The sequence below is a fragment of the Monodon monoceros genome, unplaced genomic scaffold (assembly GCF_005190385.1).
Source record: "Monodon monoceros isolate NGI ecotype Baffin Bay Population unplaced genomic scaffold, NGI_Narwhal_1 Super_Scaffold_11, whole genome shotgun sequence".
Lineage (NCBI taxonomy): Eukaryota > Metazoa > Chordata > Mammalia > Artiodactyla > Monodontidae > Monodon > Monodon monoceros.
In genome coordinates this window covers 45,735,890-45,753,608 of record NW_021703767.1, presented here as the reverse complement: position 1 = coordinate 45,753,608, position 17,719 = coordinate 45,735,890, and the positions used below count along the sequence as shown (strand labels likewise).

General features: G+C 45.5%; 1 protein-coding gene across 9 annotated transcripts in view; it reads left to right on the top strand.

Annotated features, from left to right (window-relative positions):
* The first annotated feature begins 2,651 nt into the window (after nt 1-2,651).
* Nucleotides 2,652-17,719, top strand: part of RIOX2 (ribosomal oxygenase 2) — a 27,794-nt gene continuing 12,726 nt past the window's right edge. For 3 of the 9 annotated variants that reach the window (XM_029213957.1, XM_029213958.1, XM_029213956.1), the window contains exons 1-4: nt 2,652-2,767; nt 7,917-8,385; nt 13,131-13,250; nt 14,705-14,833. In XM_029213957.1, the coding sequence (XP_029069790.1) occupies nt 7,954-8,385; nt 13,131-13,250; nt 14,705-14,833 (681 nt within the window). In that variant the 5' untranslated portion in view covers nt 2,652-2,767; nt 7,917-7,953. Of the gene's footprint in view, nt 2,768-2,791; nt 2,863-5,876; nt 6,236-7,916; nt 8,386-13,130; nt 13,305-14,704; nt 14,834-17,719 lie in introns of those variants that run through there. The other 6 variants (XM_029213955.1, XM_029213952.1, XM_029213960.1 and 3 more) reach the window with 5 other exon arrangements.

Sequence of the window (17,719 nt, the reverse complement as noted above, 5' to 3'; positions counted from 1 at the left end):
GGGTCCCTGACAAGACAAAGGGTGTTAGAGCAGTTGCCTCATGCTGCCTTTTGGCCTCAGAGTGCCACCTCCTTCAGGATCCTCCCAGCAAGAAGCAGCCACTTGTCTCTGTCCACAAACCATTCCCCAGCTCCCACAGCCATGTCTCAGGGATCCAAGAACTTTGTAACTACACCGGGCTCTTCTTTGATAGCAGCCCCAGCACAGACCAGCAGGTTCACAGCTCAGCAAGCAGCAGGTCAGGTACTCCTCTGCGGATGCCCCCATTCTCTCTGATGGGCTCTGTAGTCCCTGTCACTTGGCTTGGGGGAGGAGGAGAAATGCTACAGCCATCTCCGCTAGTCTGATGATCTTCTGTTCCCGTATATTCCCTACTGCCGCAGATCGCCCTTCAATTTCCAGTCTTCTCTTTACATACTCTGAATGTGGGTGATGGTCATGGAACCTATTTTAGTGAGTCCTATGGGGCAACGTTGAGCACCTCCTCTTGAGACGTGCGGAATGTAACTGCGGCATAGTGTGAGGTTAACAGCTGGGTAGGGGTTCCTACTAATGCAGTAGTTCCCCACAGAGAAACTATGGAGGGTCTAGAGACATTTTAGGCTGTCACAAATTGGGTGCGGGCACTACTGGCATCTAATGGGTAGAGGCTGGGGGTGCTGCTACAATGCATAGGTCAGCCCCATACGAGAAAGAATTATTGGCCCCAAATGCCAGTAATGCCCAGATTAAGAAAGCCTGCTCTAAAGCCAGACTGACTAGATTAAAATCTTGGTTCTACCTCTTATTACTCTGAGACCTTTTTTTTTTTTAAAACATCTTTATTGGAGTATAATTGCTTTACAGTGTTGTTAGTTTCTGCTGTATAACAAAGTGAATCAGCTATATGTATACATATATCCCCATATCTCCTCCCTCTTGCGTCTCCCTCCCACCCTCCCTATCCCACCCATCTAGGTGGTTGCAAAGCACGGAGCTGATCTCCCTGTGCTATGCAGCTGCTTCCCACTAGCTATCTATTTTACATTTGGTAGTGTATGTAAGTCCATGCTACTCTCTCACTTCGTCCCAGCTTACCCTTCCCCCTCCCCATGTCCTCAAGTCCATTCTCTACATCTGTGTCTTTATTCCTGTCCTGTCCCTAGGTTCATCAGAACCTTTTTTTTTAGATTCCATATATATGTGTTAGCATACAGTATTTGTTTTTCTCTTTCTGACTTACTTCACTCTGACAGACTCTAGGTCCATCCACCTCACTAAAAATAATTCAAGTTTGTTTCTTTTTATGGCTGAGTAATATTCCATTGTATATATGTGCCACATCTTCTTTATCCATTCATCTGTCTATGGACACTTAGGTTGCTTCCATGTCCTGGCTATTGTAAATAGAGCTGCAATGAATATTGTGGTACATGACTCTTTTTGATTATGGTTTTCTCAGGGTATATGCCCACTAGTGGGATTGCTGGGTCATATGGTAGTGCTATTTTTAGTTTTTTAAGGAACCTCCATACTATTCTCCATAGTGGCTGTATCAATTTACATTCCCACGAACAGTGCAAGAGGGTTCCCTTTTCTCCACACCCTCTCCTGCATTTATTGTTTGTAGATATTTTGATGATGGCCATTCTGACCGGTGTACTCTGTGACCTTTGACTAATAACTTAGTCTCTTGGTGCCTCATTTTCCTCCCATGCAAAATGAGGATAACTGTAGCATCCTTCTCATAGATTTTTGTATGGATTAGTAAGTTTGAGTACAAATTTTTTAAAGTGCCTGGAAAACGGTAGGTGCTCAACAAAAGTATTATGATTGTCTCCTGTTTTGGGGCATTAAGTGAAATTTCAAATGAAAATCCCATTAGGTATACTCCTATACAAATTATTTCATCAGTTTATGCATTCATTTTTAGAAATATTCGTTACTGGCTGCGATTATTGTTAGTTTGGACAAGTGTTGGATAAGGGTAAACTTTGTTCCCATTTGCTCATGTGTCCCTTGATCATCAGAAAGAGCTTCTGGTTTCAGTCATATTAACAGAATGAAATAAGGACTTTCTTTGTGACCCCTCTGCCTGTGTGCAGAGCTATGAAACGCACAGGCCAGAGCAGAGGTGAGCAATTGATCCCCTGACAACTCCTTTCAGCCAGCCTCCCCACCCAAAAGTCCTGATAATGAGTCAAAAGGAGAGAGTGTTAGGCCGAAATTACTCCAATAATTACTTTTGCTCTTTTCTTCTACAGGCACAGTAGCAAGAATTTCCAGCATCCTTTAAAATCAGGATTAATTCTCTCTCCGGGAGCAACACGATAGTAATTATAGTTGACTTAGTACAAAGCAGCACAGTGTAGCAGAGAGCCCCAAAGGACAGCGATGGAGAACCTGGACCGCTAGCTCCCTAAACCTGGGCAGCTCACTTACTTCCTCCGGGCTTCAGTTTCTCCATTCATTAAAGGAACAGGGCGGTACTAGAGCACGTCCCCAAATCCTGAGCCTCATCCCGCCCCAATTCAAGAAAAACCCTCATTTATTTCCTTTTGCACCAGAGAAAAAAATGTGCGGGCTTGAACTCCCAACATACCCCTGCATCCGGGAGCTAGAAGCAAGCCCCCTCCCACCCGCTGCGGGCCGGCGGCGGGCGTGGAGAAGGGCGCTCAGCAGGAGGGGCCGCCGGAGCGTGCTCACGTCGCGCCGCTCTGCGCCGCCCCGCCCCCAACCCACGCCGCTGCCCGCTTGGCTCGCGGCCGCGCGCCCCACGCAGAGCGCGGTGAGTGGAGCAGTCTCGCCTCTCCGTCCCCGCCACTGCTATGTGGGGTGGTGCTCAACTTCCGGGCGTCCAGGCGCGAGTGTGGATGGAGCAAGGTCGGGGGTGGGGGGGACCGCAGGGCTCGGGCCGAGAGCTTCGGTACGGCCGGGCCACGGCCAGCGGGCTCTGTTGGTTTCGGGACGGGGGACGCGCGCCGACGCGCTCGACGATCCCGGGCACTGGAATAGTGGACACGCTGGGTGTGGTGCCGCCCAGGATTGCGGATGGCCTGGGCACCAAGAGTAACCACGTGCTCGGCCGGTGGTCTTGAGACGGGACGAGCACACGGAAAGTTTGGAGGTTTGCAGGGAGGGTGATGCAGGCCTTGGCCCCGCTCGGCGGGCTGTATGGGAGCGCCACGTGGGCTGTCCTCCCCGGCGGCCGGGCGGGCCTAGGAGACCGGCTTTACAGCAGCAAAACCTGAAGTGCGGGCGGGAGAGCTGCGTCTTTCTCTCCCCACCGTAACTTTAAAATGACAGCCTACCCTCCCTTTCTTTCATTTGTCACCGAATATTTCTAGAACGGCTGCTCGACTTTTGGGTCGTCCATCAGGTTAATGAGACCAGGTTGTTCACTGTTTTCAGGAAGTATTGGCCTGGGAGTCGCAGGCTCTGATTACTCCAATAATCAGCTGTAAATTCGGCGCCGGGCCTTTGATTTCACTGGGCTCATCTTTAAGTGGAAAAGCCTGATTTATCCAGCTTCTAATACCATCGCTTGGATAGTTTTGCCTCTCTGCCCTCATCCTTTGTAACCTCAGGGTTACTAAAATACTTTAATGAGGTTCAATACCTTATTTCTAAAATAGAATTTAAAAGATAAGTGCCACTCACAGCTTTAGGTCAACAGGAGAACCACTTTTCCCTCTCTGAACTGGTAAACATCAATGAGGGCCCAAAGGAAATATTTTAAGTCAGCCTAGGCAACCTTGTTACAGGCAATATATCGTTTCTGTCAGTTTGTGTGCGTTTAACTGAGCTGAGTTTGCCTGTGATCCTCCTCTATGTTAGTGGATCTAAAATTCTCCTGCTGAGAACTGTTAATTTTCTTTTTTAACTTATTTTAAACTGTGTTACTGCAGATTTCTGGGCTCAGCTACCAGAAGTGTTGGTCCAGTAGGTTTGATATGGGGCCCATAAATTTGCATACTAACAAGCTTTCCTGGTGATTTGACTACACTTTGTAAAACACAGCTCTGGAGCTTATAAAGACACACCTCCCTCTCCTGGTTGGTAATGACCTCTGATGGCTAAGGTGCCTTTCAGCTCTGACCGGTACTGTTGAATACTCAAGCTACAGCTGCCATCAGAAGAATCATCCCCACTGAACAAACCATCTGTTTTCCCCTAACTCTGTTTTGTGTGAGGCTTTTGAGATTTTTTTCCTCTAAAATTGTATACAAAAGATGAAAAGGGGAAAAAAATCAGCAAATGTTTATTGAGGACCTCCTATGTGCCCTGGTCTGTGCTAGGCTCTGAAAATGTGCACATAGTTGCCCTGTGTTAAGACTTCTGGTCAGTGAATATTACCATAGAAAAGGAAGTTAGGACACTTAAAAATATAAAGGCTTTGTTTGTATTTGTTGCCTGTAGAATGGGTATCACTATTGATTTTCTTGTGGAGTTTAATCCTTCAAAGTTGTTTAGATTAGTTGCTGGTTTTCATCTGTGGGCAGTTAGTAAAATATGAACCTTGAATCTTTTAACTTAATCTTTTTACATTTGAATGCTGTGGTCAACTTAAGTTGGAAACAATTGCTTTTTAAACGCTTGCTTTTTTTTTCGCCCTGTAGCTTATGAAAATATTTACTCTTAACTTCTGTTTGGGTGGTCTGTGAGATTCAGAGGCAGGCTAGTGTTGGCTGTACTTTTCCAGACAAAGCATTCTCTTGTTTAGTTCCTATATTTCTTAACATTACAAAACACACTTTTTGCTTTTTTAATTTTTAATGTTTCTGAAATTGTGATGCAGCTTACTATTTTGTAAGTTTAATGTGGTGGAGTATGTCATCTGTTCTCCTCTCAACCTCCCAAAAGCTGTTAAAAAGAATGGTTGTCTTACAGTATGGGCAGTGTGAGAATCAGAGAAATAGTATGTTTGCCTAATAACCGCTAAGCTAGGTTCCAATTAACTGAGCCTCAAATCATTTCAAAATGAACACATAGAAACAACAAATGATGTAACTTTTGGCAGTAAAAGTAGTGAAATTCAGAGTCTAACAAAAGCATTCGTTATGCACTGTTGGGATTTATTTTGTTACTGATTGTAGATGGGAAATACGCTTCAAGTGATTTTATTTTTGGCTTAAGTATTTTGCACACATTGTTTCACCACACTTCCTGGTGAATATGCTTATACTGTATTCATATACTGTGCTTAAGGAAAACAAGCCTTTTGTTTGCATCTTCCTGCTGCTCCCATCCCTTAAATAAATTTTAAACTGACCAATTGTAAGGGATAAGAAATGTGTAGCTGAATATGAAATTACTTTTCCATTAATAAACACCTTTAATTATGCAGACCTTCTGAGGCAACCTAACAGTTTTTAACAATTAAATGTGAGCATTGTATCCCGGGTCCCAACACCATCCCCAGGGTTAGCGATTTGCTAGGACTCACAGCTGATGCATTACAGCAGGTGGAGACCAAGTGTTTCATTGCTGCAGCATCTAGTTGTGACAATATGTGTGAAATGCTGCCAACCAGGGAAGCTCATTAGACACTCAGTGCCCAGGGTTTTTATTGGGGGCTCATCATGTAGGACCTTCTGGCTGGCATGTATCAAAATTCCAGACACCCAGAAGGAATGCGGGTGTTCGGCATAACCTGCATTGTTTGTCCAAACAGCTTAGACACAGTGAGTCCCTCTTTTCAGTTAATGGTGGTGGGAACACATCTGAAATCTGAGTTCCCAGACCTGACATCCACCACATGCTGACCTTTCAAAGGATATCAGGTGTCTCTTTTCTGCACAAGCAATGCTGTCTTCTGAATCTGTTTTCGTATCTCTTGTATTTCTACATCACTTCTGGGCTCCAAGTACTAGCAGTACTTTGTCTCACTGAAGCTTTGATTCTTCAGTTGAGAAAGCACACTGTTTAACTTAAAAGGAATAAGAAACATTTTCAGAAAATGTGTCTCACTGATGATATATCTAAGACATCAAAGTTTTTTTCCCCAAAGTTTAAGAAAAAAGCTTAAGCCCTTACCCCTTCAATGCAAGCTTTTAGTATCAATTTGTATTAGTTTTATACTATGGTCCTGTGTTTCCTGCCCAGAGTACTGGACCTTTTGAAGGAACTGAGCTATTTGTGGGTACAATATTTAGAAGCTAAAATGAGGCCACTAGAGAGTTTTAAACAGTAGCGCCCCCTTATCCACGGCTGACAACGTCCCAGGACACCCAGTGGATGCCTGAAATCGTGGATGGTACGGAAGTCTGTATATACTGTGCTTTTTCCCTATTCACAGATAGCTATAACCAAGTATAATTTATAAATTAGGCACAGTAAGAGGATATCCGAATTGCCAGCGTCATTACTCTTGGACTTTGGGGCCATCATTGTCAAGTAAAATAAGGGTCACCGGAAGGCAAGCTTTGTGATACTAGGACAGTAAATTTGATCACCAAGACTGCCACTAAGTGACTAATGGTCTGGGTACACTAGACAGAGGGATTAATTCTAAATTTATTTTCTAGGTTTATTCTGAATTTATCAATTATAAATTTGTAAGTTAGTTGTTGCAATGTGTAACACATTGTTCGGGTGCCTACTTCCCAGGCCAGACCATTAATTCTACTCAGTCTATAGTGTAGCTCAAATACAGCTTAGTTATAATGACAAAAGAGCAGAAAACAGTGTGCTTGCAATTCTGATAGCCCAACAAAATAGAAAAGCATGACATTTATAAATAAGTTACTGGTCTCTGGGAAGAATTGGTTTTTATAAGCACAGCGGTTCTTAACCTTTTTGGGGGATGGGGACTCTTTCAAAAATCTGGTAAAAGCAATGGACCTACCCCCTTTCCCAGAAAAAAATTGATTTTAAAATAGCAGTTTCAGGAAATTCATATAATTTAAATTCATACATTCTTGAACTCCAGATGCAGGACACCTGCATTGTAAACGTGACGACAGTTGTGGTTTGAGGCAGTTCTGAGAGACCTTTGGCAATACTCAGGGGAGTCGATTCTCTTGCTACTCAAGTGTGGTCTGTGGTCCAGCAGTAGCGTCACTACCTGTGGGCTTGTTAGACATGCAGAATCTCAAGTCCCACCCAAGCCCTAGGCGCCCAGGGGATGTGTGTGCACGTGAAGGCTGGAGGGAGGAGAGCTTTGTTAGAAGTTAATGACGTTGCCATTTTATTATGTCTTATTTTAGTTAAAAAGGTAGAGCTTTTAAAAGCCTTGAGATATAACTATCTTTACCCTTCACTTTCAGCCCCCAATTAGTTTTCTGCTTTATTTTAATTTTTCTGATAAAGTGGCAATTTTTAGGAATAAGCTGAGGTTTGGAAGTGAGGCAATTCAGGTGGTTAAGGACCTGGGAGCAGGCATCTTCTTGCCCCAGCCGTCAGGTGGCACCTCTGGCCCAGGTGGCCTCCAGGACAGCAGCTGGGGGTAGTGCTTTGGTGAGGAGCACCTGGCCGTGGGCAGCTCTTGGTGGTTCTTGAGTCAAGTATTTATAACTCAGAGTGCATCTAATTAGATTTGGGATCTGGTGCTGATTAAAGCCAACTTTAAGATTTCAACTTTGCTGTGTCAATGGCCACAGGCTAAAAACTGTGACTAGGAACGGCTGAGATAGTTGAATCATTTAATTTGGGATAATTATACCTTCCGATAAGTGATGAATTCCACGACTTAGTGCTTGTGTACAAGAAAAACACTCCTTCCTTTCTGTGAATATGTGATCTGCATAGTGTTTGAGGCTGAATCATATCTTGGAAGAAATGGTGTTGGCTTCAGGCTGTATCTTATTCTGGTAGAAATGGCCTTGGCTTAGGAAGAGTTCGCACAAAGGCCTAATAGTCATGCAAGTTGTGTGTATGAGATCCTCTGACACCGAAACTGGGACGCCTAATCACGAGTGTTTTCTTCTTTTTGGCAGGTTTGCGTTTCCTCACTGCCTTGTCTTGAAGACAACGATGCCAAAGAAAGTGAAGCCTGCAGGGGATGGGAAGGAAGAGGGGCCTGTTCCCTGTAAGCAGGTGAAGCTGGAGGCAGCTGGTGGTCCTTCCCCTTTGAACCTTGACAGTCCCAGTGGCCTCTTTGAAAGTTTAATCTCGCCCGTCAAGACAGAGACTTTTTTCAAGGAATTCTGGGAGCAGAAGCCCCTTCTTATCCAGAGAGATGACCCTGTGCTGGCCACATATTACCGGTCCCTGTTCAGGCTCTCAGATCTGAAGAGTCTGTGCAGCCGGGGTATGTACTATGGAAGAGACGTAAATGTCTGCCGGTGTGTCAATGGGAAGAAGAAGGTTTTAAATAAAGATGGCAAAGTGCACTTTCTTCAGCTGAGAAAAGATTTTGATCAGAAAAGGGCAACAATTCAGTTTCACCAACCTCAGAGATTTAAGGTAACAGGTTCTCCCCAGTGCAGAACCCTGGTGTGTATTAAAGTGCTACCATTTGGCCACAGATCAGCTCAGGGGTAAATCTGTTTTTTGATGATGGTTGCGCTGCTGCTAGTTTGAGAAGAGGTAGCACCTGTTTGGTCTTCAAATGCATTACAACTTCAGTGACTTTATGTTCCCTTTTGGCTAAACTGTTAGAATCTGCAACAACTCAGGCTGGACGTGGTGAGGTGCAAAAACTAAATTATACTTCAGGTTTATAAAGTTTGTTAAAGTGACGTTACACCTCCAGGAGCGTTTCCGTGGGCTGGTTTATGTTTCGACACATGGTAGACATTTCTGTTTGGCTTGTCCCTTCACTGTAACTTAAGGCACGATAGTGTCAAGGTGATCATTTTTTCCTTAAAGTTGCCTCCCTCTACTGCCTACATCTACCTAAGCAGAGGCTTCTGAGCAGTGACCAGACCACACAGGCACCAGAGGCACGTTTAAGAAAGAGACTTCACCCTTATTAACAGTAGCCCGCCTGGCACTGAGGGGCAGGATCCTGGAACTGCTGTTGGGGGGGGCATTCGCAGGTGGAGGGTAGGTTGGATTTGCAAGTCGGGAAGACTGCCTAACCTTTTATTTATTCTGCGTCAGTGGTTGACCTTTGAGAAATAATTTGCCTCCTCTGTGCTCAGTTTCTGTGTTTATAAAATGTAGACTTAGGATGAGCTAATCTGCTCTTAGAGGCATGAGATCTTTATGTGACAGGTGGCCCAGAACAATTGAGGGCCCATTCTGAGTTTTAGATAAAGTTTATCCCCATTCAGAAATGCCCTTCTGTGACCCATGGCTGAATCAAAATGTCAGCTTGGGAGGAGGAGAGCAGCGCGTGAAGTTCCACACTGACCGGGTGGCTTCTGGCTGTGTGGTGGCTCCTAGGACTTTGTCATCAATTACCAGTAATGCTTCTCACGACGGAGCTCGAGTTGCCCTGTTAGATCCATTAGGCCTCCCTCATCTGTTGAATGCCTTTCCCTTTCTTGTCTGCAGGATCCTGAACCTATTTGTACTCTGGATAAAGTACAAGTACTCTTAGACTTTTCAGTACAAGCACTCATTCCAAAGGAGTGAGGCAATCATGAGTTGAAATGTCCTTCGAATGCCAGCCTTTTGTCCCTAGCACCCAAAAGGAATTTATAAATCACTTGCAGACCAAGTCATGATGTGTATTCAGAAAATATGGACACCGAGGTACTTCCCTCTGAGCTTGTCCTTGACTCTTTACTTAGCTAGAAGTAGCACTTTTTTTTAAAAGAGTGGTTTTTAGACACCTAAGAAGTATGAATAGGAAAGATCACTGATGTTGATTATGTAATTTGTTCACAGACCAGCAGAAAGTTATTGTTTGGCATATGTGTGGTGTCCTCTGTGGCTGTCACTTTTGTGCTGTAGAATCATCTTGGGCTCTTCTCTGCTCGTCTGCTTAAGTGCTACATGTTCCTCTTCCCCAATTTCAAGTGGCCAAGACTGTGTTTCCTTTGCCCTGTTGACTCAGCTCTCTAACCATGTTTATTAAAGCAGGAAGGATGAGCTTTCCCATCTCAACGCAGCCCCCGGGCTAGACTAGGATGCATCCTGTTTTGCTTGGTTTTTTCCACCACCAGGACTTGAGAAATCTGTTAGGCCTCAGGAGCTCACCCTCTTACACTAGAAGCTGGGTTCCAAGTATTATATTGTGACCAGATTTAGTGTTGTGTGTGTGTTTACTAATGGATATGTCGGTATCAGGATAGAGAAAGTATAGAGGCAGTTCCTCATTGGCCAGATTGAGAGACTATCAGAGTGAACAGTCAGCCCTTTCTTTATCAGGTCACACCGTGTGCACAGTTTATTATTCTAGTTTGTCTGGAAATGAGTAAGGAGGTAACCAGAGAGTGGTGGGTTGTTTCCCATCTGCTTTGGGTAATCTGTGTATCAGGAGTCCAGATGAGTTTACCAGATATTTACATGTGTTCACTTTTGAACCCTCCAACAGACATTTGAAATCATTGGGGCAATCACTGTGGTCTCCATTTTACGTGGAAAAAACGAGTTCACAGATGTGACTTTTCCATAGCTACTAAGTAAGGACTTCTGATTCCAGAATTAAAGCATTTTCCTAACCATATATCTAAAGATATTAATTGAAATGTAGTAGGGCTTTGGGCATGTTTGCTTTCACCTTTAGGTGTGAGTGTGGGCTTCTGGTCTTAGCTGTTGTGTTCAGCTGAGCCTGCAGATAGGTCAGTGGAGAGAGGAGGAGCCTCCCCTTTCCCTTTCCCTTTCCCATTGTTCTGGGGTCCTCCTTGGCATCTCCAGACATAGTTGGGAGTCATGAGTCAAAGGAGACAGATTTCAGGAGCCTTGTTTGTGCCAAAGTCAGCACTGGTGAAGCCGTAACAGTTGTACACTGCTTTGCAATGTAAATAGGCTTTGAGATAAATATGCTGTTTCCCACAGTCTTAGGGTGGGAGTCTTCCTTTGCAAATAAAGAAGCTGACTTGTACCTACAACTTGGTCGGTGGTGATTTGACTCCAGATCCCTTTCTAGTGGGCCACACTGGGCAGATTGAGAAGCTAAAGGTTCTGTTTCCAGGAGAGGTAGGAAAATTGTACAAATGATGGGGTTTTCAGTAACTTTTTTTTTTTTAATTTATTTATTTTATTTTATTTTTGGCTGTGTTGGGTCTTTGTTGCTGTGCGCGGGCTTTCTCTAGTTGCGGCGAGCAGGGGCTACTCTTCATTGTGGTGCGCAGGCTTCTCATCGCGGTGGCTTCTCTTATTGTGGAGCACGGGCTGTGGGCGCACGGGCTTCAGTAGTTGTGGCTCGCGGGCTCTAGAGCGCAGGCTCAGTAGTTGTGGCGCACGGGCTTCGTTGCTCCGCGGCATGTGGGTCTTCCCGGACCAGGGCTCGAACCCGTGTCCCCTGCATTGGCAGGTGGATTCTTAACCACTGCACCACGAGGGAAACCCTTCAGTAACTTTTAAGAAGAAAAGAGACATGTACTCCTTAATTACAGACCCAGAAGCTTGAGTTGGGGGCCATAAAGTCACCCATATGGTCCTGACACACCTCTCAGGCCATCAGAGACAGAGAGAAAGAGCGAGAGAGAAACTGGTTCTAGTTACTGTATAAATGTAATTACAGGGCCAGGTCCTGCTGGCCCCTCCCAGGTATAAATTAGGCAGCTTGGGAGATCTCTTAACTCTCGGGAGCTATTCAGATGCCATAAAATCATTCTTCCTGTGTTGCCTGAGATATGTAAGTAGAGAAGCTCAGTGGTCTATACTGAAGATGTCTCCCAAAGCTTTTTTCATGCTGACCCAATTCTTTCCCACTTGGCATTTTTAATACTGTAGTTTTTTTTGTTTTTTTGGTTTTTTTCAGTCCAGTGGTAGGATTGACTCCCAAGCTGTGGTCACTGGTTTGTTTACTCAGCAAATACTTTCGATGTTTCAGTGTCTTGTGTGTGGCAGGCACTGTACGTGCGTGTGCTTGAAGGGGCTCTGCAGTGTTCTTTGTAGGTGACTTCTTTAAGGTAGTTCCTGAGAGGGGCAATATAGAGTCACGGTCAAAGGCGTGGGCTCCGGAGCCAGGCGGCATGGATTTGAATCCTGGCTCCATCATTCATTGGCTGTGTGTTCTCGTGCCCGTTTCCTCATCGGCATTTCCTCATTGATAGGACCCACCCTACGAGACGGGGTGGCGGGGAGGGTTGTACAACTGAAGTAGGTAAAAGCACTTGGAAACAGTGCCTGGCACATAGGAAGTGCCGATACCTACGTGGCCTAACTGCTGCCTCTCCTTTCTCACCTGCCTCGGGACAGTCAGGTTTCTTCCTTGCAGGGATGCGTGGCTCCTCTCTAGGCCCCTCAGTTCGACTTAGGCCCTGAAGAGCTGATTAGCGACTGGAGAAAGGGAGCATTCCTCGACCCTGTTTACCCCTTCGCTGTCTGTACTCCCTTCCTAGGTAGTCATTTCTGCTTCCATTGCTCTGAGTACCCTTTTGTGCAGGCAGTTCCCAGATGTAACCCCTAGCTCTTCGTCTTGCCAGAACTTCGGACTTAGCCAGCCAGCACACGGGGGTCTTAGCAGCTCACACTTAACACTGCTAATGTACGGCTTTTCTTTTCTCCCCCCTGAAAGCTTGTTCTTTAGCAGATCTTTCCCATTTCAGTGGAACTGGGAGCTGACTAACTGCGTCAGTCAAAAACGCAAGAATGTTTCTCTGATTTATTCTCCCCACTCCCATACCCCTGCCATCAGCATGTCCTGTCAGTGCTGCTTTCTGAGCGCATCTCGACTTTTCTACTTCTCTCTCCCTCGCCCACCACCCTGGTCACTCCCAGCCTACGCTGCTGCCTTCGTAGCTTCCCCACGCCTCTCTCTTGCTTTTCTACAATCAATTCCCCACACTGCAGCCTGAGTGAGCTTTTATAGGTGTGCACTGGATCCTGTCCTTGTCCTGCTTAAGATCCTATGACTCCCTGTTGCCTGCCTCTCCAGTCTCTCTGCTGCTGCCTCTTCTCTGTGCTGTTCTGCACGAGGACGGAAGGGTCCTGAGGACAGAGGTGCTGGCTTGGGCACCGTTGAATTCCAGGTGTCTGGAACATAATAGCTGTGCGATAAAGACTTGCTGTGCGCATAAGAACATATTCCTTGTTTCTAATGTATTTTTTACCTCTTTCCCCTCCATCTTTTTTTTTTTTTTTTTTTAAAGGATGAGCTTTGGAGGATCCAGGAGAAGCTGGAGTGCTACTTTGGCTCGTTGGTTGGCTCGAATGTGTACATAACCCCTGCGGGTTCTCAGGGCCTGCCGCCCCATTATGATGACGTAGAGGTGAGGGGGGAGGAAACTGCTCGGCTCCGGGAGGACGAGTTGCTGCCAGCCCGGGTTAGTGGGTTGTCAGGGTTCAGTTCAGCTCTCGGGCCGGGTCTCTGCCAACTCTTCCTGTGCGGGCTCTGCAGAGCTTGACCTCAGTCACTGGGATGTTGGGCCAAAATTAATCCCATCAAACTGGTTTCCTGCTCCTTCAGAAAGGGGAGATTGTTTATTTACTAATACAAAGAGCCACACATTCCTCCGAAATAGGTGTTTTTTGAATTTTCTACAGAAAAGTGTGATTGGCTTTTTCTTTAATTTTGTAATGTATGGTCTTTAATAAGGTGAGGTCTTAAGTAATTCTTACATCTGCTTTCTTTTGTCCTTTTTCTGTAGCTACCAAAAGTATATATTTTTTCCATTTGTGAAGATCTTGGGGCAGCTTGAATGAAGGTCATGGTTTCACTTAAGCACTGGCGCCTTGACAAGTGTTGATTTCATTCTCATGTGGCTGCCAAAAAGAGTTAACTCTTTGGCTTAGGTATTTCATAATTTTATTTTTGTACCAAGACAATGTGTGAACACAGAATTATTAGTAAAAAACCTCTTTTTTTCCCCCTCCTTTGAGAGCAATTTGATATCAATACAGTTTCCAAAAAAATTTTTTTAAAAATATTTCTAATAGGGCTTCCCCGGTGGCACAGTGGTTAAGAATCCACCTGCCAATGTAGGGGACAAGGGTTTGAGCCCTGGTCTGGGAAGATCCCGCATGCCGTGGAGCAGCGAAGCCTGCGAGCCACAACTACTGAGCCCATGTGCCGCAACTACTGAACCCCACACACCTAGTGCCTGCGCTCCGCAACAAGAGAAGCCACCACAATAAGCCTGTGCACCACAACGAAGAGTGGCCCCAGCTTGCTGCAACTAGAGAAAGCTCGCGTGCAGCAGTGAAGACCCAACACAACCAAAAATAAATAAATAAAATAAATAACTTAAAAAATATATATTTCTAACGGAACTTTAAAATATCTTTGGTTGAATGAAGAATAAAAAAACTTGACATTTTCCTATGTGCCAAGGATTGTATTCAGGATTTTAGACACTCAGTAATGTCTGAAGCTTGGCTTTTCCGTCAGAGATTATGGGCTTTCAGCTGCCTGATGGAAGATTTAAAAGAATGAGATAGTGGGATGGATATTGGGATATAAAGAACTCAGCGAGGCTTTCATGAAAGTGAAAAGAATGGCTAGCCCTCCAGCGTCAGACTTCACGATTACCTGTTTTTAAAAGTGAATACCAGTAGTGGCAACTTTAAGTGTATAGTGAAATGTATCTGTGATCTTTTATTTTTATTTTTTTATCTGAAATTTGTGATTCATCTAAGCCCTGAGAGGGCTAACACTCTAGAAGCACTTTGCCTCATGAGTTGTCTGGAGGCGCTCTGACACTCCGGGGTCCTGTGCTTCCTGTAGGTTTTCATCCTGCAGCTGGAGGGAGAGAAACACTGGCGCCTGTACCACCCGACGGTGCCCCTGGCGCGGGAGTACAGCTTGGAGGCTGAGGACAGGATCGGGAGGCCAGCACACGAGTTCACATTGAAGGTACGGGCCTGCTTTTGTGGGTGCCTTTCCTGAGACAGATTTGGTTTGAGGTTTGTGTAATGGTCCCCGGCAAATGTACCCAAGAGGCTGGGGGCAAGTGGCTCTCATTCCAGCTAGCCAGCACAGGGTTGGGGGGGGGCTTCTTAAAGGACATTTGGTAGTTTTTAGCTGCGGAAGTGAGCTGAGGAAATGTTAAGTTCATTTTCCAAATCACCTGTCTCCAAATATAATCCAAGTGCAACAGGAATGAATTATGAATTCAGTAACCACTGACTTCTCTAGAGCAAAAGTGGAAGGCATGGCCAGTGGTCACCGCTGGGTCGTAGGCTGCTTGAGCAGAGCACGGCCAGGGACCCAGTAGTTTTTTTTGTTGGTAAAATTCCAGTCTGACCCCTTTTCCTCCTGATTGTGCAGTAGACTCTCTGCGCTCCCTTCCCCCTGCATATAGTACCCAGAAGAATAGTCATCACGAAAGCCCTTGAGGAGGCTTTCCCCAGGAAGCCAGGTGGCTCGAGCATGTGCTGGTTCGCTGGCATCTTGCTGCTGAGAAAGTGTGTCTTTGAGCAGTTAGCTGGATGGGATCATAGCCAATCCCCAGCAGGTGGGGTTGTTGAGGAAAAAATCTTGGATAAGAATAGCTGCATAATTCAATTTTATACCTTTTCCTACAAAACTTAAAATTTAATTTCCTTCAGTGGTAATAAGAAAATAGGTAATTTAAACCATACCGAAGATTCTAACCAAACTTGCATATGGTTATTGCTTTTGTATTTCTTGTGTCTTGACGTTATACTTAGTATCTAATTCCTACTTAGGGCCTCATAGCTCTTTCTTGATTTTAAGATCTTTGCCTGCCTGCCATAACTGGGAGAAACAATCTCCCTTTTTAGGATGGGTGCCTGTGTTATAGGGGACTTGAATAAATACAACAATAAAGGTACCGTTCTTCTTTTTTTTTTTTATGCTCTTGGTCAGCAATCAGCAAACTATGGCCCATAGGCCAGAATTCTGGCCTGTTGCCCATTTTTGTATATAAAGTTTATGGAAACACAGCCACACTCATTCCTTATGTGCTGTCTAGGGCAGAGTCAGCTAGTTGCCACAGGGACCATGTGGCTCATAAACCACAGATATTTACTGTCCGGCCCTTTACAGAGAGAGTTTGCCAACCCTGCTCTTGGCTGATTATTTTTAAGCCAAAGACTAAGCTGTCCATGGTCTCTGAGGCCAGGGCTGAGTTACCCAGACTGACATCTGGCTACTTGCCCTGCCCGAGTAGGTCGGGCTTCATGGTGGTCATAGAGGGCATGGGACTTGCAGGAGACAGAGCATTGCACGCTGCTCATGCCCATCCTGGTCCCAGTTCACTACGAGAAGCCCTGAGTCTCCTGGAAGGAGAAAGACAGCGTTGTGTCCTGTGGGGATTTTCAAGTTGTATGTCTATTGAGTTTTTAATTAGTGGAATTCTTCAAATGAAATCTTGCATAAATGCCCAGTGTATGAAATCGAAGATCTGAGTCGCTCTGGGTGGGGGTGGACTTGGGGGCTACGATGAGCGGTCTGGAGCCCTCCTCACCCTTCTTCCTTCCTACCTAAGTGGCAGCCTGACTCGTACGTCTGCCAAACCTGAGGTCTTGGGGTGAAGACCACCCCTATAATGGAAAGACATCTCTGTGGCTTGGGGATCTGACAAACCTGGGTTTGAATTCAGCTGCTGTCACTTACGAGCTGCATGTCCTTGGGCAAGTTATTGATCTCTGTCTCAGTTTCTTCTTTATTAAAATGGAGATCATAATGTTTATCTTGTAGGTTGTAAAGATTTAAAAATATTACTTTGATGCTGCCTTTACAGTGAAATTCCATGGAAGTGATGGCTATATGTCAATGTATTGCTGCCTGTCAAATTAGTACAAACTCTGTGGCTTGAAACAACACAAATTTATTATCTTGTAGTTCTGCAGTTCAGAGGTCCAAAAGGGGTTTCACTTGGCTGAAATCAAGGTGTCAGCAGGACTGTGTTCGTTCCAGAGGCTCTAGGGGAAAATTTGTGTCCTTGCCTTTTCCAGCTTCTGGAGGCTGCTCACATCCCTTGGCTCATGGCCCCTCCCTCCGACATCAAAGCCAGCAACATGGAGCTTGGTCTTTCTCATGCTGCCCTCTCTCTGGTTCTCTCTTCCAATACCCTCTTCCACTTTTTTTTTTTTTTTTTTTTTTGCAGTACGCGGGCCTCTCACTGCTGCGGACTCTGCCGTTGCGGAGCACAGGCTCCGGACGCACAGGCTCAGCGGCCATGGCTCACAGGCCCAGCCGCTCCGCGGCATGTGGGATCTTCCCGGACCGGGGCACGAACCCGTGTCCCCTGCATCGGCAGGCGGACTCTCAACCACTGCACCACCAGGGAAGCCCTACCTTCTTCCACTTTTAAGGATCCTTGTGATTACATTGGGCCTGCCTGGATAATCCAGAATAATCCCCCTGTCAGCAGCCTTAATTCCCCTTGTCCGTGTAACCTAAGTATTCACAGATGCCAGGTATTAGGATGTAGACATTTTTGGAGACCCTGCCATAATGGTCTGTCTTCATTTCCTCGACTCTCCCACTGTTGGGCACCCTTTCTAGCAGGGATTCTTCCCCATTGTTCCTCTAGAAATATTCTCAAGGGTACCTCCACATTGTCAAGTACAGCGGTTGTACTTGACAACCTAGTCCCCTCTTAGTTCTGCCTGTCGTCGGCATTTGACATAGTGGGTCACTTCCACCCTGTCCACTGGCTTCCGGGATGCAACCTTCTCTTGGTTCTCTCTCCACCTTCCTGACTGTCCTGTTCATTCTCCTTTGCTGTTTTGTCCTCAGTCTTCCTACTTCTCTAATTTGGGGTACAGGGCT